Source organism: Diceros bicornis, chromosome 25 (genome assembly GCF_020826845.1).
Source record: "Diceros bicornis minor isolate mBicDic1 chromosome 25, mDicBic1.mat.cur, whole genome shotgun sequence".
Classification (NCBI taxonomy): domain Eukaryota; kingdom Metazoa; phylum Chordata; class Mammalia; order Perissodactyla; family Rhinocerotidae; genus Diceros; species Diceros bicornis.
Window position 1 is genome coordinate 39,685,284 of NC_080764.1, and position 27,085 is coordinate 39,712,368.

Here is a 27,085-nt window from a genome sequence, read left to right on the forward strand (position 1 = left end):
AATAACATCCCTAATATCCATTCAGACTTTAGATAATCTAAAATCCTATAGTTCTATGATCTGTCTCTAAACACAACACTCTTTGACTATCCAGATGCCAATTTTAAATAATTACATTTACCAAAGAGAAGAGATAAAATGGTATCTTAATTTGGATAGCTATGACAGACTTTGCAAATGAAAAACTGACTACTGAGTGAAACTGAAAGAATTCTGCAAAATAACCTTCTAGTTGATGAGAATATCCCAGGTCTGTGGCATGTAGCAATTATATACATAACAGCATTTCAGCTGAACAAAAAAATCATTTGATTCTCTAAAACAGAGAAAATCAATAAATCTAATTTTTCCATGGAAGTTGTATATTTTTTGTACCAAGTGTTAAATTGCTATATCCTAATGGTCTGAAAAATACATTACTGTTAAACAGTATAAATCTACTCAGTGCCTAAATAGTAATGATAAAAGTTAACTCCACTGACATTATGATGTTGCATAGAGTTCTTGGAATCTAAAAGTTTAGCTCCACTGGCATGTGCAGTCTATAGGCTCCTGGAGAGTGTGCAGGATTTCAGTGCCATTTCCTGAGCAATACAGTGGCACAGTCAAGTTGCGCACTCCATGTTCACGACAACACTTGCAGAATCTTAGATGGCTCTCAATATTTATGTTATATATGGTAGCTGATGGGCATTTTCCATCACAAGATGCAACATTTATCTGTAAGGAGAAACAGGGAGAAAAAAAGGCTTAAAATTTTTAAAAACTGGTTATTTGATTCTACTAAGGAGTCAAATGAAAGCAAGGCTTTCTTCCTTATCACTTCAACTCTCAAGCTTCTGTATCGCAAAAGTTGTAAAAAATACTAGGTTGAAACTTAGTAACCCGTATAAGTCAAAGAGGTGTCCCATGGTGATACCTAAGACAGCAATGCTCACATAACTCAAAGTATGAAATGTGCACAAGGAACTAGACAGGTATATGGAATATATTGATCACAATCTAATGATTCTATTGTAACCTATATTATATCATCACTCAAGTAGACTATATATTGGATAGGCCATATTAAGGGGGTGAAGTTAGAACTAGGACTATTTTTGCTGAGTAAAATTGCATAGTCAAGAAAATATGTAGTCAAATATATTTAAGCTTAATTTCTGTCTCTCTGGATTGCAGTTATCATTCAGAACGGTTGATTATTTATGCTAAGAATAATTCACAGTTCTTCACAAACAGAATATTTTAATATTAGAATATAGGAATAATCTCACAGTTAAATATTGTAAGTGTTGGAATTTTGTTGGCTTACAAACTTGTTAGTGCTGTGACACATATACTTTTAAAAAGATACATGCCTTTTATGTAACAAAGGATATTTTTCCACTTACAGAGCTTTGACTTATACAGTCCTGTTTCCTTATGATTGATTTAATGATCACTTTCTGGCATATTCTTTCTTCTCGTTTGCCTGATAAAATATGGAATGCATTTGTTCATCAAAAGGCCCGTGTCAAATTGTTTCTTAATTCAATTAAACATATAAATATATTTAAAATTGAAAATTTATATATTTATATGAAATATATTCCTATATTAGGAGATATTTAAAATTTCACTCATATTTTATGTTCAATATTTATTTTCACCTTCTAAATAGATTTTCTCTTATATTTTCTAGCTTTATACTCATCTCTTTTATCTTCTTGTCCTAGAATGGTTATCATAATCATAAATCAAAAATATTCCACACATGCAGTAATTCTAACATCAACCTGTGTGTGGTGTATAGATAAATAGATAAAATATATATTTAAAATTCCAAAAATACAAAATAATTTTTAGAATGAACCATAGTATGTAGAAGTAAATATACATGTACATAATTGAGGCATCTGTACATATATGCATAAATCTATTTTAAAATTAAAAACTGATAGATTCAAAACCACATTGTCTTCACGGGTATTAATATAAAATCATGCATGAATGTAACTGAATTATTTATCAACCATGTTGAAATGTATGGATGAGTCAGATTACACTGGATTTTATGGCTCTGAAATGATCTCTTATGATTTCAAACGAAAAAACTTTGTATTAATTAATGATATATTAATATGCCTCTGTGTATGATGGATTATCCTTTGATATATATTTAATGCTGTATGATAGTGGATGTAACCTCTGAATCAGGATGCAAAAGACCAAGGTTCTTAGTTCACTGTTACTAACTTGCTCTGTCACTTTAGGAAAGCCACTGAAACATTCTTCCGAGTTTCCTTATTTGCAAAAGACTAGAATTAGATCTCCAATTTTCAGATGAGTTTAGCCACAAAATCTTTATTTAAATAAATGCTTATATGAAATCCCTACATGTAAGATATATAAAAGTTAAGCTACTCTGGTTGAAGCAGAGATAAGTAGCAAAGATTGCCTGAAATTAAACTGTCCTTGTCAAGGTCACCCATGACCTCCAAATTGCTAAATTCAAAGGTCACCAAATTCATCTCATTCGTGGCTCCTCCTCTGCCTCCCATGCTTGTTCTTTTTCTTTTTGCTGACCTGGCACTAGAGTGTGACCCGAGGCTCAGTGTTGGTGATGAAAGGTAGGCTATTTTGTACCTTATGTTGCTTTCACTCCATGGTTACTTCATTAGCCCTCTATTCTCATGTAAGTTTAAGAGGAAGGAAATCATCTCTAACATGACCCATAAGGTGCCTTACCCTCTTCTTTCAATCACCTTCATCCCTGTGCTATACCCGTACTTTGCTATTTCCTCCACTTTGAATACTCTTCACTCTTCCTGGCTGGCTTCCCAAGGATATTCAGTCTCTACTCAAATGACACCTCATCACAGAGGCATTCTCTAACCATCCACTCAAATGAGCAATCCAGTTCCCCTCACTCTCCATCCCTTTTATTCTGCACTATTTTTCTTTATACCACTCATCACTGCCTGACATAATAGTATGTATTTATGTATTTATTGTTTCTTCCCCTTCTTGATAATATGCACTGTGCATGCAGATATTGTTTCATTCACTATTATAGTCCCAGTGCCAAAAAGGGTGTCTGGTATGTGAGAGGCACTCGATAAAAATCTGTTTAATTCATTCAATGAATGAAACTGGGACAGCATAAATTTATTGTTAGTTAGCTGAATTTGTTTGTACTAAGAGCCATTTCCTATTCATTCCCCAGAGACTTTATTGTAACACATTTTGTTTAGCACAGCACCTGCCATAGTATCCAACATCTACAGTCTCTCCAATACAGCCTGGTCACTTGTAAGCAAAGACTGCAGACAACGGTTCTGTGATGCCAAAGCAGAAACTACTTCACAAGTTCTTACAAGTCCGTTAAGAGAAACTGAGGTGGCTTGTTATTATTCTGCAACTTCAAAGAGCTTGGCAAAATTGAAAGATGCTGGAGCCAGGCACTGGAGAGGCCTAAATCTATTACTGACTCGTGAGATCAACTCTTCTGAGGCTACATTCCCTCACCTGTGGGGGAAACCATATCTACCTCCCAGAACTGTGGTGAAGATTAGTTGTCGTACTGCCTGCAATGGGCTTAATAGTGTTGATGTGTGGCAGGCAATACATGGTAGTAATATGGTCAGTCACACAGGTCTTCCCCTGTTTGCCCTTGGATAACATAAATGCACTCACTTCTCTAATAATTAACATGGGGCTACAGAATCCAAGGTCTTAATATTGCAATATGATTCTATTCCTATATCTTATACCTACAGAAGAGTCTAGACTTCAGGAAGCAGAAGAAAAAAGAAATGAGATCATAAAAATATAAACTTTCTCAGATTCTGGAGCCTAAATTTCATTCCTTAAGTTCCTGATAGAATGACTATTTGATACATATTAGTTTACATTTGATTCAGAGAATATTGAATAAAAATTGCTTCTTTCTAATGAGCAGAAAATTTTTAATTAGTGTGTGTCTACGAGCCATAGCAATTAAAAATGCACAAGTGGTATTCTATCATCCACAAAAGTCCCAGCAAGATAACTGTTATGGGTTGAATTTCGTCTTCCAAATATTCCTATGTACCTCAGAATGTTACCTTATTTGGAGACAGGGTCTTTTCAGAGGTAATCAAGTGAAAAGGAGGTCATTAGGGTGGGCCCTAATCCAATATGACTGATGTCCTTCTGACTGGAAATTTGGAAACATATAACCATATGAGGAGAACACCGTGTGAACATGAAGACGGCCATCTACAAGCCAAGGACAAAGGCCTGGAGCAGACCCTTCCCTCACAGCCCTCAGAAGGAACAAACCCTGCCAACATTTTTGTTTTAGATTTCTAACCTCCAGAACTGTGAGACAATAAATATCTCTTAAGTCATCCAGTTTGTGGTACTTTGTTATGGCAGCCCCAGAAAACTAATACAATAACAAATCAGACATCAGGCCATCTTATGTTGAACTTTTTTGCTTGCTGTGTGTGTGTATGTATGTGCTGGATTTGGCTTTTCACACCTCATGTAAATCAAACCTCTGTCGTAGTAGCCCTGCCACTGATCAACAGACCTCATCAGTCAGCCTCTGTCCTCTCCTAAAACTTATGCTGGTGATGCTCCAGAATATCACCAGTGGTTAAGAAACAGGCTGTGAAATCAGGCCTGGAGTGGAATCCATACCTCACAAGAGGTATGACTTGGATAGTTACTTAGCCCCTCTAAGCTGAAAATCAGGATAAAGGCAGAACCTATTTCATTGGAATTTTGTGAGAAATAGTGTGTAGAAAACTTAGGACAGTTCCTGATTTATAAGCTGTTATTATGTTCAATAATATATATTATAATTACGTTGTATCAATATTTTAATATTCTGTTCAATATGACTAACAACTTTAAATAGACAAGATCATTCATACATATTTATGTGCTTTAGCCCTTCATGAAAAGAAGTTCAGAAATCTTACTTGAGAGCCATGATAATTCGTATCTAAGAATCCAACCCTACATTATGGCATTATTAACCTGAACTGTACTCTTTTTTCCTGAAAGCTTCTCTAAACAATTTTAAAATTACTGTATGCCAAATTTCCTAAAACTTCTACTTTTATTTTGACATAAATTCATAAACACTTTAAAAAGCAAAAACAAAAGTTGTTGCATGAATATCCCTCTATTCTATTCCAGTCCTTAAAAATTATTAAAAATTACTGTGAAATAAACCTTATAATTCAAATTAATACAAAATATATTGCATGCACGTAGTTTTACCAAAATAATTATGAGAAGTTTTATATATAAGATTTGAATACAATTCACTAAATTGGCATTTCTCTGATGTGTTATAGAGAACCACGGACTTGTTCAAATAGGTCTGGAAAATACTGTCCTTACTGGAGTCACAATGCCCTTCTCATCACAACCCACTTTGTGTAGTTCAGCATGTTCCAAGCACATTTGACTATAGGGCACTTTTAAACTTAAAACCTATTAAAATCCTATTCAATACATTTTGGGAAATGCGACAATAAAGAAATTTCTAATACATAAATTAAGATTAATCTAAATTAAAAATACTTTACTCATACTCCTGTAGATAAAGACTAATTACAAAATAATCAACTACATGACACAAAAACATTTAAATAATGTTCATAAAATTTGTTTCCCTCCTTGCATCATAGGAACTGAATTTTATAGAACCATAATCACAATGAGCAATTAAAACTAATCTATCAAGTTAATGGATGTAATGTGTCCTCACTTACAGATCTTGCAACAGCCTTCATTATAAAGCTTTACAACCCCTTCATTCTAGGAAGAGAGAAGGAATAAAGTCAAAAATCACAGAGTTCGTTTATTTCCTCTGAAACTAGAAATAGAAAAACTAACTTTCTCAATATTTTTATTAAATGTCACAAAATCTTTATAGGAAAATGATTTGAATTTAACTATTTCTAATAAGAATTTCTTTGTTTTTAAAATTAGGAGCAGATATTTTGTTTAAAATTTGATCTCTTCATTAGTAATATGAAAAAGAGTGCAAAAAGATTAACTTACTTAAAAGAACATATTTTAAATACCACAAAAAATTTCTTACCAAAACAAAGTACTAATAGGCACACTAAATAGAGGCCATTATATTTTTTAAATTCCTCAAAATAATAAAAACTACTCTAGACTGAGTTTCCTGAATATAACCAAGTGCTAAAATGATGTATATTTTTCCGTAATATTTTATTATTCAAAAAAATTCCCAATTTCAGAATGACTTTTGCTAAAGACTAAATTAAGGAAATTTTATTGATTGTCTTTTGGAATTCTTACAGTAGGTTGCTAATTGCTTTTAGTGACTTGCCAATTGCAATTCAAATAAAAGAATAATTTACTCTATAAAAATGAATCTGTGAAATAAGATGATGTCTAAGATTCTTCCCAGAGCTGAAATTCTATTACTTTAGTACATATGACATCTATCTAACCAGCTTGCTAGCCAGCCATCATCATTAAAAGGGCACATCTCAGGAAAAAAAAATCAATGAGACCATGCTATTTCTCTACATTTAATAAAAACTGCCTCACACAACACAACAAAGCTCAATTTTCATTAGGGATTATTTCCTAAATAATTAAAGCTACAAAATTGTATCACTTTCAAAAATCTACTTTCCCAGTGGACTCTTCTCTGAGAGGACAGGGAACTGGGAGAGCAGAACTAAGGGATCGGTAACGCTGTGGACTGTGCTGAGTTCCACAGTGGCATGTGCTCAGAGAAGCTACGACAGATTTCACTCAGGCCAGCACGCATTGAAGAGTGAAAGCCATCGTAAATCTGGCTGCGTGTCTTAGAAAGGGAAAATTGGCCAAGCTCTGATTGATTAGTTTATCCAAATTGAAAGAAAGGCTAGGTCTGCTGATCAAATGATTTTTCAATAATTCTTTGGTCTATATATTAAAAGCCCAGAGACAGCATAATATCCATTCAGGGAGAGTCGAAATGATTTGGAACACCACATACAACTCAAAATGGCAACATGAGGAAGTATAATAGAGCTTTTATGTATACACAAAAATAAAACATTCACCAAAATAAATAAGCCACAGTGTATGTATGCATGACCTTGGAAAACATATTAATGTGTATTTTCTAAATTATATTTAATACTAAATATTCTTAGACATAAAAAAGTACAAACCATGTTGCATTCAGTCTCATTAAAAGGAGGACAGACCATACTGTAGCTCAGAATCATTGTCCCTTCATCAGTCTTAACACATTCATAAGTGGTGCAATTATAGTGCCAGGTACTCCCCTCCTAAAAATAAAAGAGAAATGTATGATTTTGTTTATTAAAATCTGCTGTATTTCTTAAGTAGAATATTTCCTATGCTACTGAGTCAAAAGTCAAGTCAAGATGCAGAGAGCTGCTTATGACATAAAATGTTCATCTAGAAATGCCCCCAAATTTATCTAAAATGATTAAAAATACATATTTTTGTAAGGTGTGTGTGTTTGGTTTCATACTGGAACTGAGATGTTAATGTGAAATGAAGCAATAGAGAGGAACAAAGCAAACAGGTATCTGTTTCCACTACAAAATTAATTATCTAATTTGGCCAAGTGTCAAAGGTCTTGCTCTAATATTCCCTCAGTAATTCTAAAACAACAAATCATATTACTTAAGACACCTCCTTTCTTGAGGTTTGTTTATTCTTCCTTCTACTCCCCTGTCACTGAAAAATTAAAAAGTCTTTGGATGATAGTGATTATTAACTTGTGGTTCTAGTTTTGTATACCTTATGGTTATTTAAAAACCTATTCTTATTCTTTTAACAAATTTTTAAACATAATAACTGTTTGTTTCATTCCTGATTTCAGAATTCCTATTCAGAAATAAAGTCAGCTGAAAATAATTATTACGTTAATTATTGAGCAGTAATTGTTAATCTACATTTTTATTTTATAACTTGCATTGTTAAATGCTAGTCAAATCCTGGCTTGAAGACTCCTTATGGACCGGTAAAGAGTTTTGACAAACTTTCTTTTCTCTAGCTTCTGTTTTAATTTATGAATATCTTCAGACCTTCTGTGAACTTCAATTGGAAAAGATCTACAAGTCCAGGTCTACCAGAAGATAAAATATGCAAATTCAAATAGTAATTCTAATATTCAATTCAAATAGTACTATTTTTATCTGAAATAAAAAATTAGTTGTTCCATAGAAATTATATTTCTAGATACCTTGATGTATATTTACCTCTATTGCATACTTGCTGTGTTCTCAAAAAATATTCAGAACGTAATTTAATCTTTTATTCAAATTTCAGGGATATCACTGTGAATACTAATTATATACACCAATGGTTCCTGGCTTATTGACATAGACTTTATGTTGCCCTGTTACTAAAATCTCCAAATTACGGTATTTTTTCAAGTAGTCTCTGATTTCTCTCACTGACGCCTACAGCTCCTCATCATTTTATGTTTCCTTTTTCAAGACTCTTTCTTCAAAAAATATATTATAAAACAGATAAATAATATCAACAACACTGTTTAAATCAGTAACACTACTTTGCACATAATTGTAAAACAATAGGCTATGGCACAAGAAGCTAATTGTTCATCTTATTTAATAAAATGTACAGGATTGGAGAAATCTGTTTTTCTTTTGGGAATATGAGTAATACCGTGTAAGTAAGAACACCAGAAATAAGACCTCCAGATAACTAAACTACTAATGGAAAAAAATTAAGGATAGCAAAATAAATTGGAACTAGCTTCAAGTGATGTAAATTATAAACAGAATTTGTGACCCTCCTAAATCTGATGACATCACTAACAACTGCAATAAAATTATAAAGTTCCATTCTCTTATTCTAGGGAAGGAGTAGGTCAGTCTGCAACCTGTATAGAGTTATTATGACATAATGGGAGAATTCTGAATAACTTTATTGTTTTAGGTGGAAAGATGTGGTATAACATTAATGACTTTTAGAATCTTATTTTTTTTTAATTGTCAAATATTCTAAAATTTTTCTCTTATCCACTTAAATCTTCAATACCTGAAATAATTAAGTGCTAACATCTTGAGTTTCAGATTTCTATTAAAATGCTTCATTTCAAATGAGTGAAAAAAATAATATTGTTCTTTTCCTTTGTAATGATTAGAAATTGGCATTTCTCAAAGCCCATTCCTCACATCTGGAAAAAAAGTGAGGCTCTATGATAAAATAAGTTTGAGAAATGAGTTAAACATGTTTCTTTACAACAGGAATTATTGGATACTTTACAATGTAACTGTGTCTTGTGTGTTGTCAGTATGTTGTATATGGGTGTGTTTATTGTATGTAGAACTCCGTGTGTGTGGCATTTTTCAAATTTATTTGACTTGAGAACATCTTCTTCAGAGAGTAGGATAGAGAGCTGCCCTCCAAGGAACACATTTTAGGAAATAAGGAATTCATACCTCATATATAACTGATGTTCCATTTTCCATTTGAAATTTGCAGGATACATTTTTGCAGGTACCACAACAATCATAGTCACTTGGAGATGGAGTGTATACCTGGTGCTGTGTATAATGAAAATACATTAAATTAGCTACGCAACAATGCCAATGTTTTTAATGAATTAGTTCTGGAAGTGCTTCTCGATGTAACTATATGCTCTCTCAGAACACCTGTAAGCATTTCTAAGGTTGAATTTGAGGCACTTCAAATAATAATTGACTTTATATGGCTATATTAGAAGTGAAATAGATGTTACCCTTTACATCTTCCAGCCAAGATTCATCAAGCAGGTGTAACAACCTTAGCTCAAACAAGCTGTAATAATAAGACTCCTGAAGCTCAAGGTCATACTCAGGAAAAGGAAAATCTGCATAATATAGATATATTACACTTTAGTAGATTATTGAAGAACTATTTGTGTATATATTTTTACCTCATGGAATATTCACTAGTTCAAATTCTATAGCTGCCATTTTAAGATTGATTAACTTTCAGCAGAACAACTTATAAAGAATACTTACAACGTCACATTCTTTTGAACAATTCACCACTGTAAAATTCAGAGTGTGAAAGCCTGTATGGTTATCTTTTTCTTCCAGACATTCTATTGTATAACAAAAGTCCCCTTCCAAATACTTTATGATAGATGGGCCAGGATTCAATACTGATAATTCTTGAAATACACACACATCATCCTTTTCTAAGGAAAAAAATAGTCAACGAGAAAGTACTATATTGAGGATTTTATTATCAATCACTGAAACATATTTAAGTCTATGTTTTCATTATGATGTGCAAATTTTTCAAAACCAATGAAGAGCTTCACCTTTATATATTGTTAATAACTCAACAATTTACTTAATAATGAATGCAGAACATTTATACCTTAACATACAATAAGAAATTAATCTGTAAACTCAACTGCTGTTAACTGTTTGACCTTCCTCCAAAAGCTATACTTTATGGCAGATTCCAGAATTTTAGACCCAAGAGATCGTCAAGCTACTTGCTGTCCCCTCTTCTGGAAACATAACATGACAATTTTGGGGAGTGGATATAGATGGAGGCAAAATCTAAATCAATAGTAGTAAGTCTCTTCGTAATGGGACTGTGTAACATTTTACGGTTGTTAATTGTTATTTTGAGAGAAAATTTTCAATTTTATTGTGCTGCAAAAAAATAGTCATGTAAATCATACTTCCTGATGAAGGTAGCTGATATAATGTGCTGTCATATCTTTAAGAGCGGCATATTAAGGTAGGCTAGAATAGTGGTGATGAATTCAGCCTGGAAGCTCTTTGTGCCTCAGCAACACTGAATTTAGGCCTTCTTTCACATAAAAATACAAAAGTTTCAAGCTGTTGAACAAAAGTTTGATTTTCTATTAACCTACAAATACTTAATATGAAGATTTGTTATTTCATAGAAAAATCAACTCTATGCTTTGCAATGTTAACATCAACAGTAATAAAACAATGAGCAAAAAATCTCACTTTTAGATGTTGTCTACTTTTTAAAAATTAAATATTATTTAAATATATTAAAAGGAACTCTAGCATCAACTTTAAATTCTGTGAAGCCTCTGAAAAATATATTCATTTTTTTGTCCTATTATCAAATTTCTTAGAGCATTTAGAGATATTACAAAAAGAAAACTGAAAAATAATAGTACATTTTTACACTCAAAACTGGCGAATGGGGAGCCAGCCCGGCGGCATAGTGGTTAAGTTCGCGCACACCACTTTGACCGCCTGGGGTTCGCAGGTTTGGATCCTGGGCGCAGACCTACACCCCTCATCGAGCCATTCTGTGATGGCATCCCACATACAAAAACATAGAGGATTATTGGCACAGATGTTAGCTCAGGGCCAATCTTTTTCACCAAAAAAAAAAGGAAAAAAAAAAACTGGTGAATGGCTTAAAATGTGTAATACATCGTGTGTGTGTGTGTGTGTGTGTGTGTGTGTGTGTGTGAGAGAGAGAGAGAGAGAGAGAGGAATATTGGCCCTGAGCTAACATCTGTTGCCAATCTTCCTCTTTTTGCTTGAGGAAGATGGCCCCTGAGCTAACATCTGTGCCAATCTTTCTCTACTTTGTATATGGGACACGGCCACAGTGTGGCTTGATGAGAGGTACGTAGGTCCGCACCTGGATCTGAACCCAGGCCGCCAAACCAGAACATGCGAACTTAACTACTATGCCACGTGGCTGGCCCTGTAATACAAATACATCTTTAAAAAATCATTTTTAATTCGTTAATAATGAACAGATACCAATAATATGCATTATCATTTAAAAGTTACAAAAAGCATAGTTACCACAGAGATACTGTACACATCCACAATCACTCTGAAAGTTATGGTCTATTGCAGTAAATTCTCCCTATTAGAAAGATATTATTATTATAGGACATATCATATGGCTTATTATATGACAATTGTAAAAAAGAAAAACACACCATGTAACATCTACTGAGTTCCCTACCACACAGGCAAACACACTGCAGGGTCTTAATAAATATTTGACAGTGAACAGTCCTGGATTAACCAAGTGATCATTTAATTAGTAGCCCATGGAAAAACTTCACAATAAACAATCTGATTCTGGATCACTCCATCTCTCTAAACTTTAATTTCCTTATCTGTTAAATGATTGAAGGTGGGTAAGATAATCTAAAGATCTTAATCATAAATGGTTAGTCCTAACTAAAATTATATTGTCTCATTCTGAGCTTCTAGTGGGAAATTGGAAATAAGAGAACACTTGCTAACTCTAGAAACTTCGCTTGGTGGAAATATTCTTGATCTGCTCTACAGAGGTGGTCCAGGACTCTCATGTCTGCATCCGAGCAAGGCTACTACAGCATATAAAACAAGAGCAGAAGAGTATAGTACAGTGATTAATAGCACAGACTCAGGGATGAGAATGCCCTGTGCCAATCTTGGCTCTGTTACCCACTAGCTGTGTCATCTAGGACAGGTTACTTAGCCAGTCTGTTCCTCACTTCCTCATCCATAAAATGGGGATAATAATACTGCCTACCTCTTGAGAATGTTGAGAGAAATAAATAGGTCAATATATGTAAAGATCTTAAAATAGGGCTGACACACAGAAAGTACTATATAACCTTTAGCTGTTAGTAAATTGTTGTCATGACCAATGCTTAAACTTTGCCCTATTAGGAATGGGATAGATTCCTCTCAAGTGTAGAACCAGGCTTAAAGTTTCAAGAATTGCATTAAAACATCAACTTTTCTGGATGTGTTTAATTTTCATACAACATCAGTAATAAAATTAATTTGATTTGATGCCAAAAAACGATTCAAATAAATTCATAGTAATATATAAAAGGCACTTTTCCCTGGAAACTAATAATATCTTATTTTTTATAGTGCTTTATGAGTTGTAAAGTAGTTTCATAAACATTAACTCAGTTTGATATTTTAGGACTTTTAGTCATTACACAATTCCAATGAGAATGGAAATAAAATGTTAGAAATATGGAGTTAGGGCCGGCCCTGTGGCTTAGCGGTTAGGTGCGCACGCTCCGCTGCTGGTGGCCCAGGTTCGGATCCCGTGCACGCACCGACACACCACTTCTCCAGCCATGCTGAGGCCGCGTCCCACATACAGCAACTAGAAGGATGTGCAGCTATGACATACAACTATCTACTGGGGCTTTGGGGGGAAAATAAATAAAATCTTTAAAAAAAAATAAAAGAAATATGGAGTTAAAAACTAATAATAAATCAAATTCTCCTGCTGCATAGCTACTCGAAAAGATTAGATAAGGAGGTATCAGGCTCACACTAACTCTTTTAAGTACCTTACCCATGTATTTTTCAATAGTTAAAGCCACAATGCCCACTGTGTCCTCTCAAGCTTAGGCTTAAATCTTTTATTCCTCCCTTCTGTACTTATTTGAGATCTAATCCACATATTTAGTTGCACTTTTATTCTCATAAGTACCCAACTTCACCTAGAGGAAATATCTCCTTGATTGTTCTGCCAATACTTAATATTACATCAAATAGAGTGGTATTTTTTACTCTCAAGCAGGCATCCCTCTTATTTAAAGTCAGTAGCAAAATCACCTTAAGTGGTTTCCACTTTTTGCTATTATGAATAGTGCTACTATGAATATTCATGTACAATCTTTTGTGTGCACATATGTTTCCATTTCTCATGTGTATATACCCGAGAGAGGAATTGCTGGGTCATATGGTAACTCTACATTTAACCTTTTGAGTAACTACCAGGTTGTTTTTCAAAGCAGCTGTACCATTTTACATTCCCGCCAGCAGTGTATGAGGTTTCCAGTTTCTCCACATACTTGCCAACATGTACTATTGTCTGACTTTTTAGTGAGTGTGAAGTGACATCTCATTGTAGTTTCAATTTTCATTTAACTGATAGCCAATGATGTTAAGGATCTTTTCATGTGCTACTGGCCATTGTATACCTTTATTTGGATAAATGTCTAGGTATATATTATTATTATTTAACAGTAAAGAGGAATGAAGTACTGATATATGCTACAACACGATGAACCTTGAAAACTTTATGTTCAGTGAAAGGAATTGCAAAATCCACATATTACATGATCCCATTTAAATGAAATATTCAGAATAGGCAAATCTATAGAGATAAAAAGTATATTAGTGATTTTCCAGGGCTGGGGAAATTGGAGGGAAATAAGGAGTGACTCCTAGTAAGTACAGAGTTTCTTTCCAGGGTGATGAAATTGTTCTAAAATTGATTGTGTTGATGGTTGCACAATTCTGTGAACATAATAAAAACCATTGACTTGTACACTTTAATTGGTTGAATTGTATGATGTGTAAGTTATATTTCAATAAAGCTGTTATTTAAAAAAAGATACTGCAAAGGCCTAATATGAACTGTTTAGGTTGAAATACATTTGTTGTCTATGTGAATAAACTCACGTGATTTCAAAATATATACCGTCTTAGACACCGAAACAAACATTTAGCCATCATTCAGATTGAGTACTCAGGAACAACTGTCAGGTCAATGCTTGTGTAGGACAATGAATGTTAAAACTAAATTATCATGCACGGGTGGTCAAATATGTTCAGGTAAGATGTTCAAGGATATTGAAGCTACTACTTATGTTCTGTATGCCTAGCACAGTGCTAATTTAGAATATAATAGGCACTCAATAAATGCTTGCAACATTGAGTGATGTCAAATTTTGATTCATAATTAATATCCAGACCTTAAAAGTTGGTGGAGCTGGAAATAAACTAGATGGATCAGCATCTAGCACAAATGTTGGGGAGGGAGAAGAACAGGGAAAGGTAGAATGATAAAAACTTACCAGAAGGAAAAAAAACAGGAAAAGGAAGGGACAGAAAGGAATTGATTGGTTGATTGGTGGTCAGCCTAAGACAGGCATTAAAGGTACTCACACACACAAAAAAGGCAGAGTTAAGGTAACAACCATACCAAGGTAAAGCAGTGAACATAGAGGCTTCTACCCAAAGACGCCTCAAAGGACACAGAACGAAGGATGCATAAAATCCCATAGGAGGAGGGGCTAGGTTTATATTGTGTTGGAAGTTACTGAGATGCCTCAAGATGCTGTGTTACTCACTTCAAGCCAACAGGGGAGCTCTGAAGGAGGCTGGGGACAAGTGAAATCCCAGGGTCTCTCCCTGAGCTGCTCCTCGGGACATCAGAGTGTTTGTTCAAGGACCCAGTACTCTTGGACTTTTAGTGTGCAAGCCTTGTAACTGTAAAGGATTTTTAGATCTCTCTCTCTCTCACACACACACACACACATTTGTAAAATATGTTACAAAGGGCCAAAGTCTTCTATTTTGCCTCCTAAATTCAATCTCTCCCCCTTCTCTTCTATACACACCTCACTATACCCAAAGTCTTCATTCATGAATGGCTGTACTAGTCTCTTGCTGATCTCCTGCCCTCTAATGTTTTATTGCCCTTATCCTGCTACACAAGAATAGCCACATCTTCTCCCTCAAATGTCATTTTCATCATAATTCTCATCCTGTGCAGGACCCTTTCCATCTCCTGTCATATTAAATCTGCACTGAGCTCCTTAGGGTAGGACTGTGCTTTTTCAAGTGGCTGGCACCATGACCACACATGATTGGTTTTCAACAAATGTTGGTTGAATGAATAACTGAAAAGAATAAATGAGTAAATCAAATCTAAATTCCTCAGCCTTGTCTTTAACGCCCTCCACAATTCAACAATTTGTATAGTTCTTTGTCTTTCATTTTTCCTCCTCCAGTTAGCTCTTTCTCAAGGCAAGAGAGTCCTGTCCGAACCAGTTCAGCTTCTTTCATCCATTATTCTTAACTTGACTATCACTTTCTTCCAAACTTTTCTTGATGCTCACCTTCCCTAGAAAGTTCTCTATGATGATCTCCACCTTGTGGTTAACATTCTGAGTGTTGTGTTTATTTTGTAATAATAATTACAGCTAATAGTTATTGAGCCCTTTCTATGTGTCAGGTACTAAGTAATTTATATTAATTTATTTCATTCCTATAATTTGGGTATTGTTATTATTTTTGTATTACAGATGAAGAAAGTGAGGCACAGCTAAAGAGAGGCAAGACCAGGAATAGAAACAAGGCAGTCTCCACTCGCTTTTGTTCTTGTTTCAGCTTCTGTCTTGGCTACACTTTGTAGGGGAAATTAAAGAGTTAAGGCAGAGTAGAAATAACTAAGGACACAAACACACACATACACAAAACAACCCTTAGCTTGAGTCCTACAGATCTCAGTCAATCATTTACTCTCTCTAGGACTCAATTTCCTTATTTATAAAATGAGCTAAAACAACTACTTTGTGAAGATTCAATGAGACGATACACTAAACATGTTATGTAAACTATGAAGGACTTGAGAAAAATATAATATAATTCTACTCTTTTTGTAAGTGTGTATATAGTACACACAACATAATCAAATGAGAGAATTTTTATGAAAGTTATTTAAATATTCTATGCAAATCATAGATATTAACTCATCATAGAGTAGACATTGGATTAATGCTTTAAGATACAAGTTATTTATTTGACATGAAAGAGCTGTACATAATTAACGTATACAACTTGAAGAAATTGGGGATAATGGATATACATCCATGAAACCATCACCACGATCTATGCCATAAATCTATCCATCACCTCCAAAAGCTTCCTCCCACTCTCATTTATTATTATTATTATTGTTTGATAAGAACACAATGTAATATCTACCCTCTTAGCAAAATTTTAAGTATACAATACAGTATTGTTAACTATAGGCTCTATGCTGTACAGTAGATCTCTAGGACTTATACAACTTGCATCACCAAAACTTTGTACCCTACTTTTTAAACAAAACAATGGCATCCTAAGAGGGGACCTATTATTTTAAAAAGTGCCTCATTTATTCCCCAAAATATTGCTTTGACCTGGAGAATCTGAATGAGCTCTCTAAGGATACACATTGTTTAAGATGGAAAAGAAAAAAAAATATCTTTGTGAAAGCAAACATGCCTTCTCTTACAGATAGGGCCAAGTATCTTTCTCGAACCTTATAGGCATATCATGAAGGTAAATATTTAAAGAAAATAAAGCATCACGGGCTGCATCTAATGATTAGATAAGTGACACTAGAGTCATAATTATTATTTCTAAAAATTAAATCTTTGCAATGTCTCTCGGTTCACGTTTGTAGATAACTCTTAAGAAGCTGCAGACAGGTACGTGTTTAGAGCCCCCCTCCTCCACAGCAGGTGCATTGTTCGCGCACTTTCTTAAAGAATCACTGGTGGCACCTTTCAATATTGAGATAATATTTTTTCAATGTTTTGTTTCATTTTAAGACCAGTGGACTTAAGTAGATATGAAACTAGTAGATATAGTTACCAGCAGGAAAAAATACCATATTGCACTTTCCTATCTCAAGGAGAATATAAAAGGTTGATGGCTCCCTAATACCAGAGCACATTGTTTTCATCTACTTCAGCACAATTTAATGAGAATAATTCCATTAACTTTGAAAAGAATTCAGAAATGAGAGAGCTAAAGGAAGAATAACTGTTATAATTATGACGAATCCATCAAAATATGTGTTCTTACCACTTCACAAGTTGGCATAACCAGGTTTTCACAGCTACATTCTAAAAGGCAAAAATCAGTGTGTTTAAACAGATCAGAATACATTAATGTATTGTAATAAAACTTTAAAATATGAAAATTAGTTACCACAATGCCATGTAGGACAACATTGACCAGATACATCTTCTTTCACAAGTTTCATATCTTCTGCACACTTCAGTAGTGGCTTAGGACAAAGATTTGGCTCACAAACTAAATAGAAAAATTACAAGGGTAAAGATTAACTTCACGTAATACCTGGTTCTCCCTACCTAGCATTTAGTTTACTGCCATTACTGATGTAGTACATGGACTCATATCTTCCCAGAGCTGCCTCTCCCAACACCCAATTGCCACGTGTCGATGAGGACAGAACAAACGATACATAAGAAGGTACAACAACAGTAGTAGAACCAGGACAGCTCATCAGGGGAAGAGCCCTCAGAAATGGCAGGAGTGCAAGAAGAGAAAGGAAGTGATAAGGATATAGAGTCACCTGGTTATCTAGAAATTCTAGGATGATGAGAAAAGTCATAGCTAATCTATTTTTAGGAGGTAATGATATTCTTCAAGAAGCACTCTTAGATGTATGAAAACATTATGTATATTTAATATGTATTTAATATGCTAGAATTCAACAAATTTTTAAGGTCTGATATAACAGTACAACTAAGATGCACTGGGCTTCTTAAACATCGGACACTTCTAAATATTTTAAATTAGTTAAAATATACTTACCACAGTAATACTGAGGACAACAGAAGTGTGTGGTATTAAGATCCACAGTGAGAAACTCCCCATCAGTACATAGTGGAATAGGTTCAGTACAAGATTCACAAACTAAAGATGAAAAAAAGCCAGATCACAGCTGAGCTAAAAACTAATTATTATTTCAAATTACTATACACATGTAAAATTAACATAAAATACGTTATGTTTAATAAAATAGGAAACAAGGAAAATAAGGGTTTAACAGACAGATCTCCTTATTTGGTCATAAAAACAACAATACGCCTAAGTATATTGCTTTACGCTTTCTCAGCATAGTGACATGGAAGAACACCATCTTATCAGAATTACAGAGCATTAAGAGTTCTGGAGTAACTTGTTCTTACTAGAATCAAAATATCATTAATTAATTTATTTCTGTCTTCTTAATTCACTACTCTTGATTACTTCAATTTATAGAGGAATAATGTAGTAGACACCTGTCCTCTTGAGCTGTTCAGCATTCCTCTCTCAACTTTGATAACAACATTGAACAACCTTGAGGAAAGGCCCCACCCATGCAGTGGGAGTGACTGTTACAAAGGTGCTTGACTCCTGCCAGGACTCTGTGTGGAAACAACCCACATTAGATGAATCAGAATCTCTCTATGGCATTTGAATCATAAATGGAAGCACACCGGGACAGGAAATGCATCGATCGATCATTAGTGACTGACACCTACAGCAGCTGGTTTCTCTTCTTCCAGGGCTTGAATGATCTGCTTCATCTTGATCCTACAAAATCTTGATCCCTAAATCCTTCCAATAATTGGTTGTGCTTAAGCTAACCAGGATCAATCAGTTTTTGCCACCTGTAGTCAAAGAACCTTGTATGGTATAAAGAAATGTGTTTTGATTTTCCTAAGCACATCTAAAACCTACAATAATAACCAAGCAATCTTTGCTATGATAATTCACTTGAAATGGAAAATAGAAAGTTCTCTATTTTTCAATGTCCAGTTCATCAGACAGAATATATAGTTCCATATACAGTCATTTCCCAGACACCCTTCATTTCTACCGTTCTTTTTTGAGATCATCATACCTCACACATGATATACAGGAAATAAAATTTTATAGAGGTCCTATAATGTCTTAGCAGAGTCCATTATTCTAGTTGGTTCTTCAAGGAAAGCTAGGGCTAAATTTTTCTCCAAAAAGAACTAGGTGCTAGCCTTATTAAAGAAAAAAACAACTTGATTATATTATCTTGATCATGTCTTGACTGATATAGTCTTTGTTGATAGGAGAAAGTAGTAATAATTGTAATAATTGTTGAGTCATTTAAAATGCTGTACTTTCTTTCCTACCGTTCTTATTCAGTGGAATTCCTATAACAGCAGAATATTGGTTACCATCAGTCCCGTGAATTTCACATCAAATAAGATTTTCCCCTACATCTTCCCTCTTCTCTCAAGAAATTGTCTCACAGAACACTCACCACAGAGAGGAGAAAAACAGCAAGGCTCGTCCTGTTGAACTTGAATCATGAATTGGTCTTCTCTGCATTCTGGTATTGAAATAATGGGGCATTTGAATCGGTCACATTCTGCATAAACACAAAGACACTTGAAAATTTGTATAGAGTGAGATGATAAAATAAATGATATAGTGTGGTTTAGCTCTCTTTGAATATATAAATTTATATACACAGCCTGCTATTTCCTATATATTTCCACTGAGATTAATATCTCTAAAATGAGTTAATTATCTATATACGTACATTTATATAATATATAAATTTAAAGTTTATATACATTTATAAAGAAATTGCAGGTTTAAAAAAACTATCTTTATGAAGACAGCTCCACAAGCAATCTTTTATAATAAATCATTTCCTTGTAGACACAAAGAATGGGAATCTATTCAACTACTCTGAATAAACAATGACCCTCATGCTTAGTTTTCCTGATTAATTACTCACCACATTGGTACTGTGGACAGCAAGAAAGAGGGCTATGGCCAATGGTCAATTTTTGACTATCTGTACATATTGGAATGGTAGTTTCACACAAGGTCATGTCACATCCTGGAAATAAGAAACAGAAGCATTAAATTATTAGTGAACATTTCTAAAATCTTGTGCTTCTAACTCAAAGCAGGGAAATGATTCTCCCTATGCATATTTTTATACTGCAGTTAAACCCATTCAGCTCACGAAATAGGTCATATGCGAAAAGGCAGCAGATTTAAGGTTTATTTATTATTGTCTTTCACCCTGGATTGTCAAAGCCAAAGATTCCTAGATCCTTTATGTTGTCATGCATTACTGAATATTATTAATTGCTAATAGCCAGAGTTTTGCACGTGTATTTGCAAAATCAACAAAACCATAATGAGGCAAAACTTGCTTTAAGAAAGTGTAAGTGACATTTATGGCAATACTTCTATTGTTACTTCACCCTTACATTTTCTTTTTATACCAAGCATCATGCGTGCCTTGCTTTTTGACGAAGAATATCAACATATCTTGTGGCTTTAACTGACTATAAGTCTTCAGCCTACATACACACCGCAAACTTCCTTTGAACAGCAGGTCCACTCATCAATGATGCCCAGGACAACTTCAGCTTCTCGTTCACAAATTGGAGAGGGTTCTCCATCACAGTCAGGTTCTACAGGAATAATGCTTCCATTCTCCAAACATTTGTATAGGGCACATTCGTCAACACCCCCATTCCAAACCTCCCCAGCAGCACGGGGTTGGTCTTCACGATCAGTGCAGGCTTAAAAAGATCGACAATGTTATATCACTCACAACGTGGGCACTAAAATAAACCAAGCTGTGATATTTTGATTTCAGACTGTGACTTGGCCCAGTGAATAGATAACATGTCACATATCTATTCTTTCTTAGATTCCTCTTTTCATTCATCAGCTACTAGCTTACAGTGTTCTTTAATGAAATTTTTGATGTAGTCCACAGAAAATATTTTTCCCTTCTATAACTGTCGTAAATTTGCATATCCTCTTCTATAAATAAGATGATTTGTTAATTATATTTTTGATTCATTTTGTCTTATTGATACAATTTATTTAGCTTGAACAAACTCAGTAACATAAATTTAAATTAACTTAAAATATTAACTGTGAAAAACGCTAAAAATTAGAAAACAAAGCAGTCCCTACCTCACATTAACATTTTGTTATATGAAAATTCAAAATATTTCAGCTTTAAAATCTAAATGTGGAAAGTAAGAAATCAAGCAAAATATTATTTAGTGACTCTATTACTTTCATTATTAAAGTTTTACTTAATGAGAAATATGGCCCTCTAGTAGTTCTTCTAAGGAATAATAAAAATAAATGCATTGACTACATATCTCCCACCTCCATGAACTTCTCTTACATGATCCTATTTACTGTGGCCAACCAACCTCACAAGTCCCTAAAAACAAATTTAAGTATGGCTGTGTATTCCCAAAGTCTTCTGCAAATAGTTTCTTCAATGGTAAACACAAATTTGTTTCTGAAACTATATATGCATTCCACTTCTACTTGCCTTTCCCTTCACTTATTAGCTAGGTCTCTTTTCTTCTGACCATAACGATGAGCCGTATGACTAAGTACTGTACTGCAATTTTCTCAATTTTGCACTTTTTTCATCTGTAACCACCAAGGACACAATGTGTCGGAATAAAATGGTTTCAAAATGAAAGTAGAAATATTAAATGTTTTCTCCCAGATAATAACACTAACTGCCATTTCTGGAGTGCTTAGTTTTCTCTAGGCACTGGTGTGAAACGGTTTGTATAATTTTATGTATCCCCACACTAACCTTATGGGATAAGTACCATTATTTCCCCCATTTTACAGATGCATAACCTCAGGCTTATAGGGGTAAAGGTGAACCACTAATATATGGAGTAATTGGAATTTGAATTCAGTCTACATCCTACATTTTTAATTTGCCATGCTCTTGACCAGTTATTATAGGCATGGGTAGAGATTAAAATACGTCATCATCAAAGCTCCTAATTTTGATATAACTTCAATTGAAATCATATAAAATCAGCCTACAAACAAGCTCGTTTCCTTTCCAATACCTAGGTGACCTTTGATCAATCTTTCTCGGCACATCTCTCCAAGAGCTAAAATGTTTTTATTTGTTTGCTGCATCCTTAAGAACTCATTTTGTACTCTGCTGCTCACCACATTCTTTCTCTGGAATGCACTGAGTTGAATCTGGCCTGTGAAGAATCGTTCCATTTTTGCACACACAGTCTTCTCTTAAATTCACACACGAAGAGTGTCCATAGAACCATCTGTTCAGACATGTTCTTGCTTCACAAGGTCGCACACAGGGTTGATAGTCCTTCCCCTCTGGGCAGCTCAGAGCTATGAATAATAGAGGACAGAATTTGCTGATGATAAAAGTAACCTACTTGAATTCTAGTAAAAGGAAAAAATAGTTTTCTTTCTGAAAATGAATTTTGCACATTTCAGTCTCTTCAAAGTCCATTTGTCATTTATTATGTAACCACAAACTAGAATCAAAACTATGAGTGGGTATTTTTGAGTATCTTCTAGGTATCCAGCCGTATTATGTTATGTTATAGTAGAAAAAGTTCACCTGATTTATATGAAATAAATATGACCAATAGGCAGCCCAAATCTGGTTGCCATAAATATAGAGGCAACTATGATGAAGTTACTATTCTGTGCCTGAGAGGACCTACAACAGTCTACTCAGAATAAGCACAGAAATACCCTTTAAATGTGTAACTCAACCAAGTTATAAAAAAGCAAAATGCTGCATGTTTAGGTTTAATCCTTCACTGTCAAAAGAAACTACCATTGCTGAGCAGTTTCTAAATGATGTTTTAGAAAATTCTTGTTGATTTTCTGTGATCTTAAAAAGTCATACTGTTAAAAATGAGCACACAGCTGGTAAGGGTGTAAATTGGGAAAATCTCAGTGGAGAACAATTTGACAGTGTCTAGTAAAATTGGAGACATACAGTCTCCATGAACCAAGCACCCCTACTCTTGGCTAGGGATTACCTGTGCGGGAGGAGGGGAGGGAAGGATTGGGGAAGTGCACACCAGGAGCTGCTTCATTTCTGAAGTGCAGTCATAGAACTGGCGTTTGTGATCTATTATTCTTTCTCTACACATCTTTTTTTCTGGGGAAAATGAAAACTTTCACTTTATTTTGGGGCATTTTGGTAACATTCATTTGGCAATCTTTTACCATTTAATCCACTGAATAATTCTTAAATTAAATTAACAATATTTTCTGTAAAATGTGCCCAGGATTGGTGAAAGGTTTAATAAAATTTGTATGAAAGTATTACAACTTGATGAGAAAGCTTGAGCCCTTTAGACAAAAATGGGCAAAGAACACACACAAAAGAAAAAGGAAACACAGACATGTATTTGGAAAAATACTGAACCTAGATATCAATCAGAGAAAGCCAGAAAGATTGGTTTCTAGGCAGTGGATACTATGTCAGGAAAGGAGGAAAAGCGGGCAGAAAAATCTCCCACATCTCCACATAATAAACGGATAAGGGCAAGCTGGGGGGAAAAAGGGGGAGGTTGAATGGGGACAGATGAAATATGCTATAAGATACAGAATTAAAATCTCTCCTCAATCCTCTGTGATCTCTTCTATATTTCAATCTACTTTCCTAACTACTATTTTGTGGACTAGGTTTTCTTTTGGGAGAATTGAGGCCTCTTTAAGTTTAGATTAGGATGAAAACAGAAGTTGCCTATGTGGGAGAGCTGACCTCTAACTTCTAGGTTATATTTACATGCATTTTATTCTTACGAAATTATTTTGTGATGAAAAACGAAAAGAAAAAGGAAAAAAGCGAATGCAAAAAATAGAATGTTATTTGTTGAAAAATATGGTTTGAAGTGTTCTACTTACAGCAGTACTCAGGTGTTCTCCACTGAACACAGAGGTCAAACTTGTTGCACAGAGCCACATATGCAGAAAGCGCGTCACATTCGTAGTTCCAAAAATAGGTATAATTGATCCACATCTTTTCACAAAAGTCCTGTGGTGAAACCTAGAAATACAATTTGCTTTGAGATAAGCTATGTTGTTTTATTTCTCCAAAGGCCCTAAGCTAGCCTAAAACTACTTGGAGAATCAAAGGGTAGCAAGTTAATATTCATTATGGTTCCTCTTCGACCTTAGATTTTCAAAACTTCATAATATTAGATGTCACCTCTGAATTTACAATATTTTTAAACACATTTTAGATAACATACACATTGTCTATGCTAATCTACATAAATCTATCTTATAAAAACGGAAAAAACCAGAGTATGTGGGCCTAGCAAAAATTCATTTTTTATATTACACTTTGGGTTACAATCGTCTTTTCTATACTGAATAAGACTTTGATCCATTATGGATAAAGTTGGAAGCTCCTGAAGCATTCCAAAATAATACATGGCATTGCTCATTAAATGAGGTTATACACGCTTCTCAAAAAAAAGTGTATCAATATTGAACGCTGGTCAAATAATTTATATAATTTTGCATGTCTCAGTTTAATTAGAGGCTCATTTTTTTCCCACAGATTATGTTTCATTTTGATATAGAGATGCTTGAACTCTAAATAATTTAACTTGTAACAACATTTATTGCAATTTTTCTTTTCACTCATTCATTCAGCAAACATACAGGCATTTACATTCAGATGCTAAATTCTAACACAGGTCAAAGTGTCAGATAAAAATACTTCATATTTTTCATATCCCATCATTTCTTCTTCAAGGTCTATATCTAGGAAAACCAAAATTCTACTTCATTTTTCGTCTCCTTGGTTGAATCTCCTCAGTTTCCAACCACTTCACTTTACAGGGAATCCTTGCCGTGGTCATCAAGAGCCTCCCATGTGTCAAATCCAGGAAACACTCTGGTATTCTAAACCCTCCCAACCTCTCAGAGGCCTATGATGCCATAAACGCTCTCTGTTTCTTAAAACCTTCTCCTTTGGCTTTGAGGGTACCACACTCTATTGCCTTTCCATCTGTTCAGTGTCGTCTCTTCTTGCCTCTCATTCTGAGTGTTTCTCTAGACCCCATCTCAATGGTCACGTCTACTCACCACAAATCCTCTTCCTGGGCTCACCCATTCGCGCAGTTTTTATCGCCATCTTGAGCATTTATATCTTAGCCTTGGTTTCTTCATAAATTAAATAGAGTTAGTGATAAATCCACTACTACTTAAGGTTGCTGTGAGCTAATGTATGGAAAGTGAACAGAACAGACCCTGGCACATCATATATTATGTACTAATAACTCCTCAAACCTGATCTGTGGCTTCAACTTCTGTCCTCTGAGGTCCAAAAGTATGTTTCTAAGTTTCTTCTGGATGTTTTAATTTTGAAGTCCCACATGAATTAACTTGTCCAAAAAAAAAAAAAATTGTATACCTTCTCCACTTAACACAGAAAAGCTGATTCTCCTGTATCCTCCATTCATCCGTTTCCTTATGCAGACTTTCATAATTTATTGAGCACCTAACAAATATCAGGCATCATGCTATACATGAGGAATATACAGGTGAATAAAATAGACCTGTTCTCTGCCCTGTGGATCTCACGGTTTTAAAAAGCCTTTGAGTAGGATCAAGAGGAGCCATCATGGTAACATGAATCGGAGGAAGGCAGTATTCCAGCAAGTATAAAAGTTCATTGGTAGCAAAAACTTTGAAATATTCAAAGAATTGAAAGGAGGCTGCAATGCCTGAAGCTTAGAAGAAAGAAGAATGCAGCACAAGAGGAAGCTGGAGAAGTAGGCAGGCCAGAGCACAGAAGACCTTGTAAGCCCTGATAAGAAGTTTGGAATGTACTCTAAGTATAAAAGAAAGACACTTAAGGGTTTTAGGTAGAGAAATGATACAATTCTGTTTCCATTTTTAAAAGATCATCTGCCTGTTCTGTGAATATTTGCAAATGAGGATGAAAATGAGAAGTAGGAAACGAAATTATGAGGCTAAGTCCTTAGACCAGGTAAGAAATAATTGTAGTTTGGATTAAGATGTTGGCATTGGTGCTGGGAAGAAATGTATGGATATGGAATATATTTTGGAAGTAGAATCAACTGACTTGGTGATAGCTTGGATGGGACAGATGGAGAATTAAGAAGGTATCAAGAATTTCTTGATCTTGATATGTATCCAGTTTAAGCCAGAAACTTGAAGTCTTCCACAATCATTCACGCTCCCTTAACACTCACATCTGATCAGTCCTTAAATCCTGCCAATTCTAAGTCCCAAATGTCTCCCAAATGCTGTCTCTCCTTTCTAGACACACAACTATCCCCTCCTCCTCCCCTCTTGACCAACCCAAAGTAGATTTGCTTTAAAATAATTCAGCAGAGGCAGGGCCTGGGCAGGAGGAATGGGGGAAGATAGATGAAAAAAGAAGAGTCCATTTGATAAGAGTGGATACATAGGAATCCTTATACTATTCCTATCACTTTTGTGAACGTAAACATTACCAAAATAAAAGATTAAATACACAAATAAAAAACTACCCAACAGCCTTCTTCTGTTAGCCTCCCTGACAACCCATCTGGTCCATCTTCTTCAGGCCTTCATACAGATCTATCAAGTAACTTGTGATGTCCCTCTCATTTTTTAGTTCTTTTTTTTTCCTTACAGTTGGACTTTCATCTTAGAAGCAGAAGGTAGAAGAAGATAAAATTTATCCCTAGGTT

At 34.6% G+C, this 27,085-nt stretch overlaps 1 protein-coding gene across 2 annotated transcripts in view; it reads right to left on the minus strand.

Annotated features, from left to right (window-relative positions):
* Positions 1-356: 356 nt before the first annotated feature.
* Positions 357-27,085, minus strand: part of OTOGL (otogelin like) — a 135,385-nt gene continuing 108,656 nt past the window's right edge. For both annotated transcript variants that reach the window (XM_058568844.1, XM_058568843.1), the window contains 15 exons: positions 24,279-24,420; positions 22,554-22,739; positions 20,915-21,127; positions 20,326-20,430; positions 19,843-19,950; positions 18,372-18,473; positions 17,742-17,846; positions 17,616-17,656; positions 11,811-11,874; positions 10,014-10,192; positions 9,450-9,554; positions 7,179-7,298; positions 5,751-5,796; positions 1,392-1,471; positions 357-720 (listed from right to left, as the gene is read on the minus strand). In XM_058568844.1, coding sequence (XP_058424827.1) covers positions 520-720; positions 1,392-1,471; positions 5,751-5,796; positions 7,179-7,298; positions 9,450-9,554; positions 10,014-10,192; positions 11,811-11,874; positions 17,616-17,656; positions 17,742-17,846; positions 18,372-18,473; positions 19,843-19,950; positions 20,326-20,430; positions 20,915-21,127; positions 22,554-22,739; positions 24,279-24,420 — 1,797 coding nt within the window. In that variant the 3' untranslated portion in view covers positions 357-519. The remainder of the gene's footprint in view (positions 721-1,391; positions 1,472-5,750; positions 5,797-7,178; positions 7,299-9,449; positions 9,555-10,013; positions 10,193-11,810; positions 11,875-17,615; positions 17,657-17,741; positions 17,847-18,371; positions 18,474-19,842; positions 19,951-20,325; positions 20,431-20,914; positions 21,128-22,553; positions 22,740-24,278; positions 24,421-27,085) is intronic.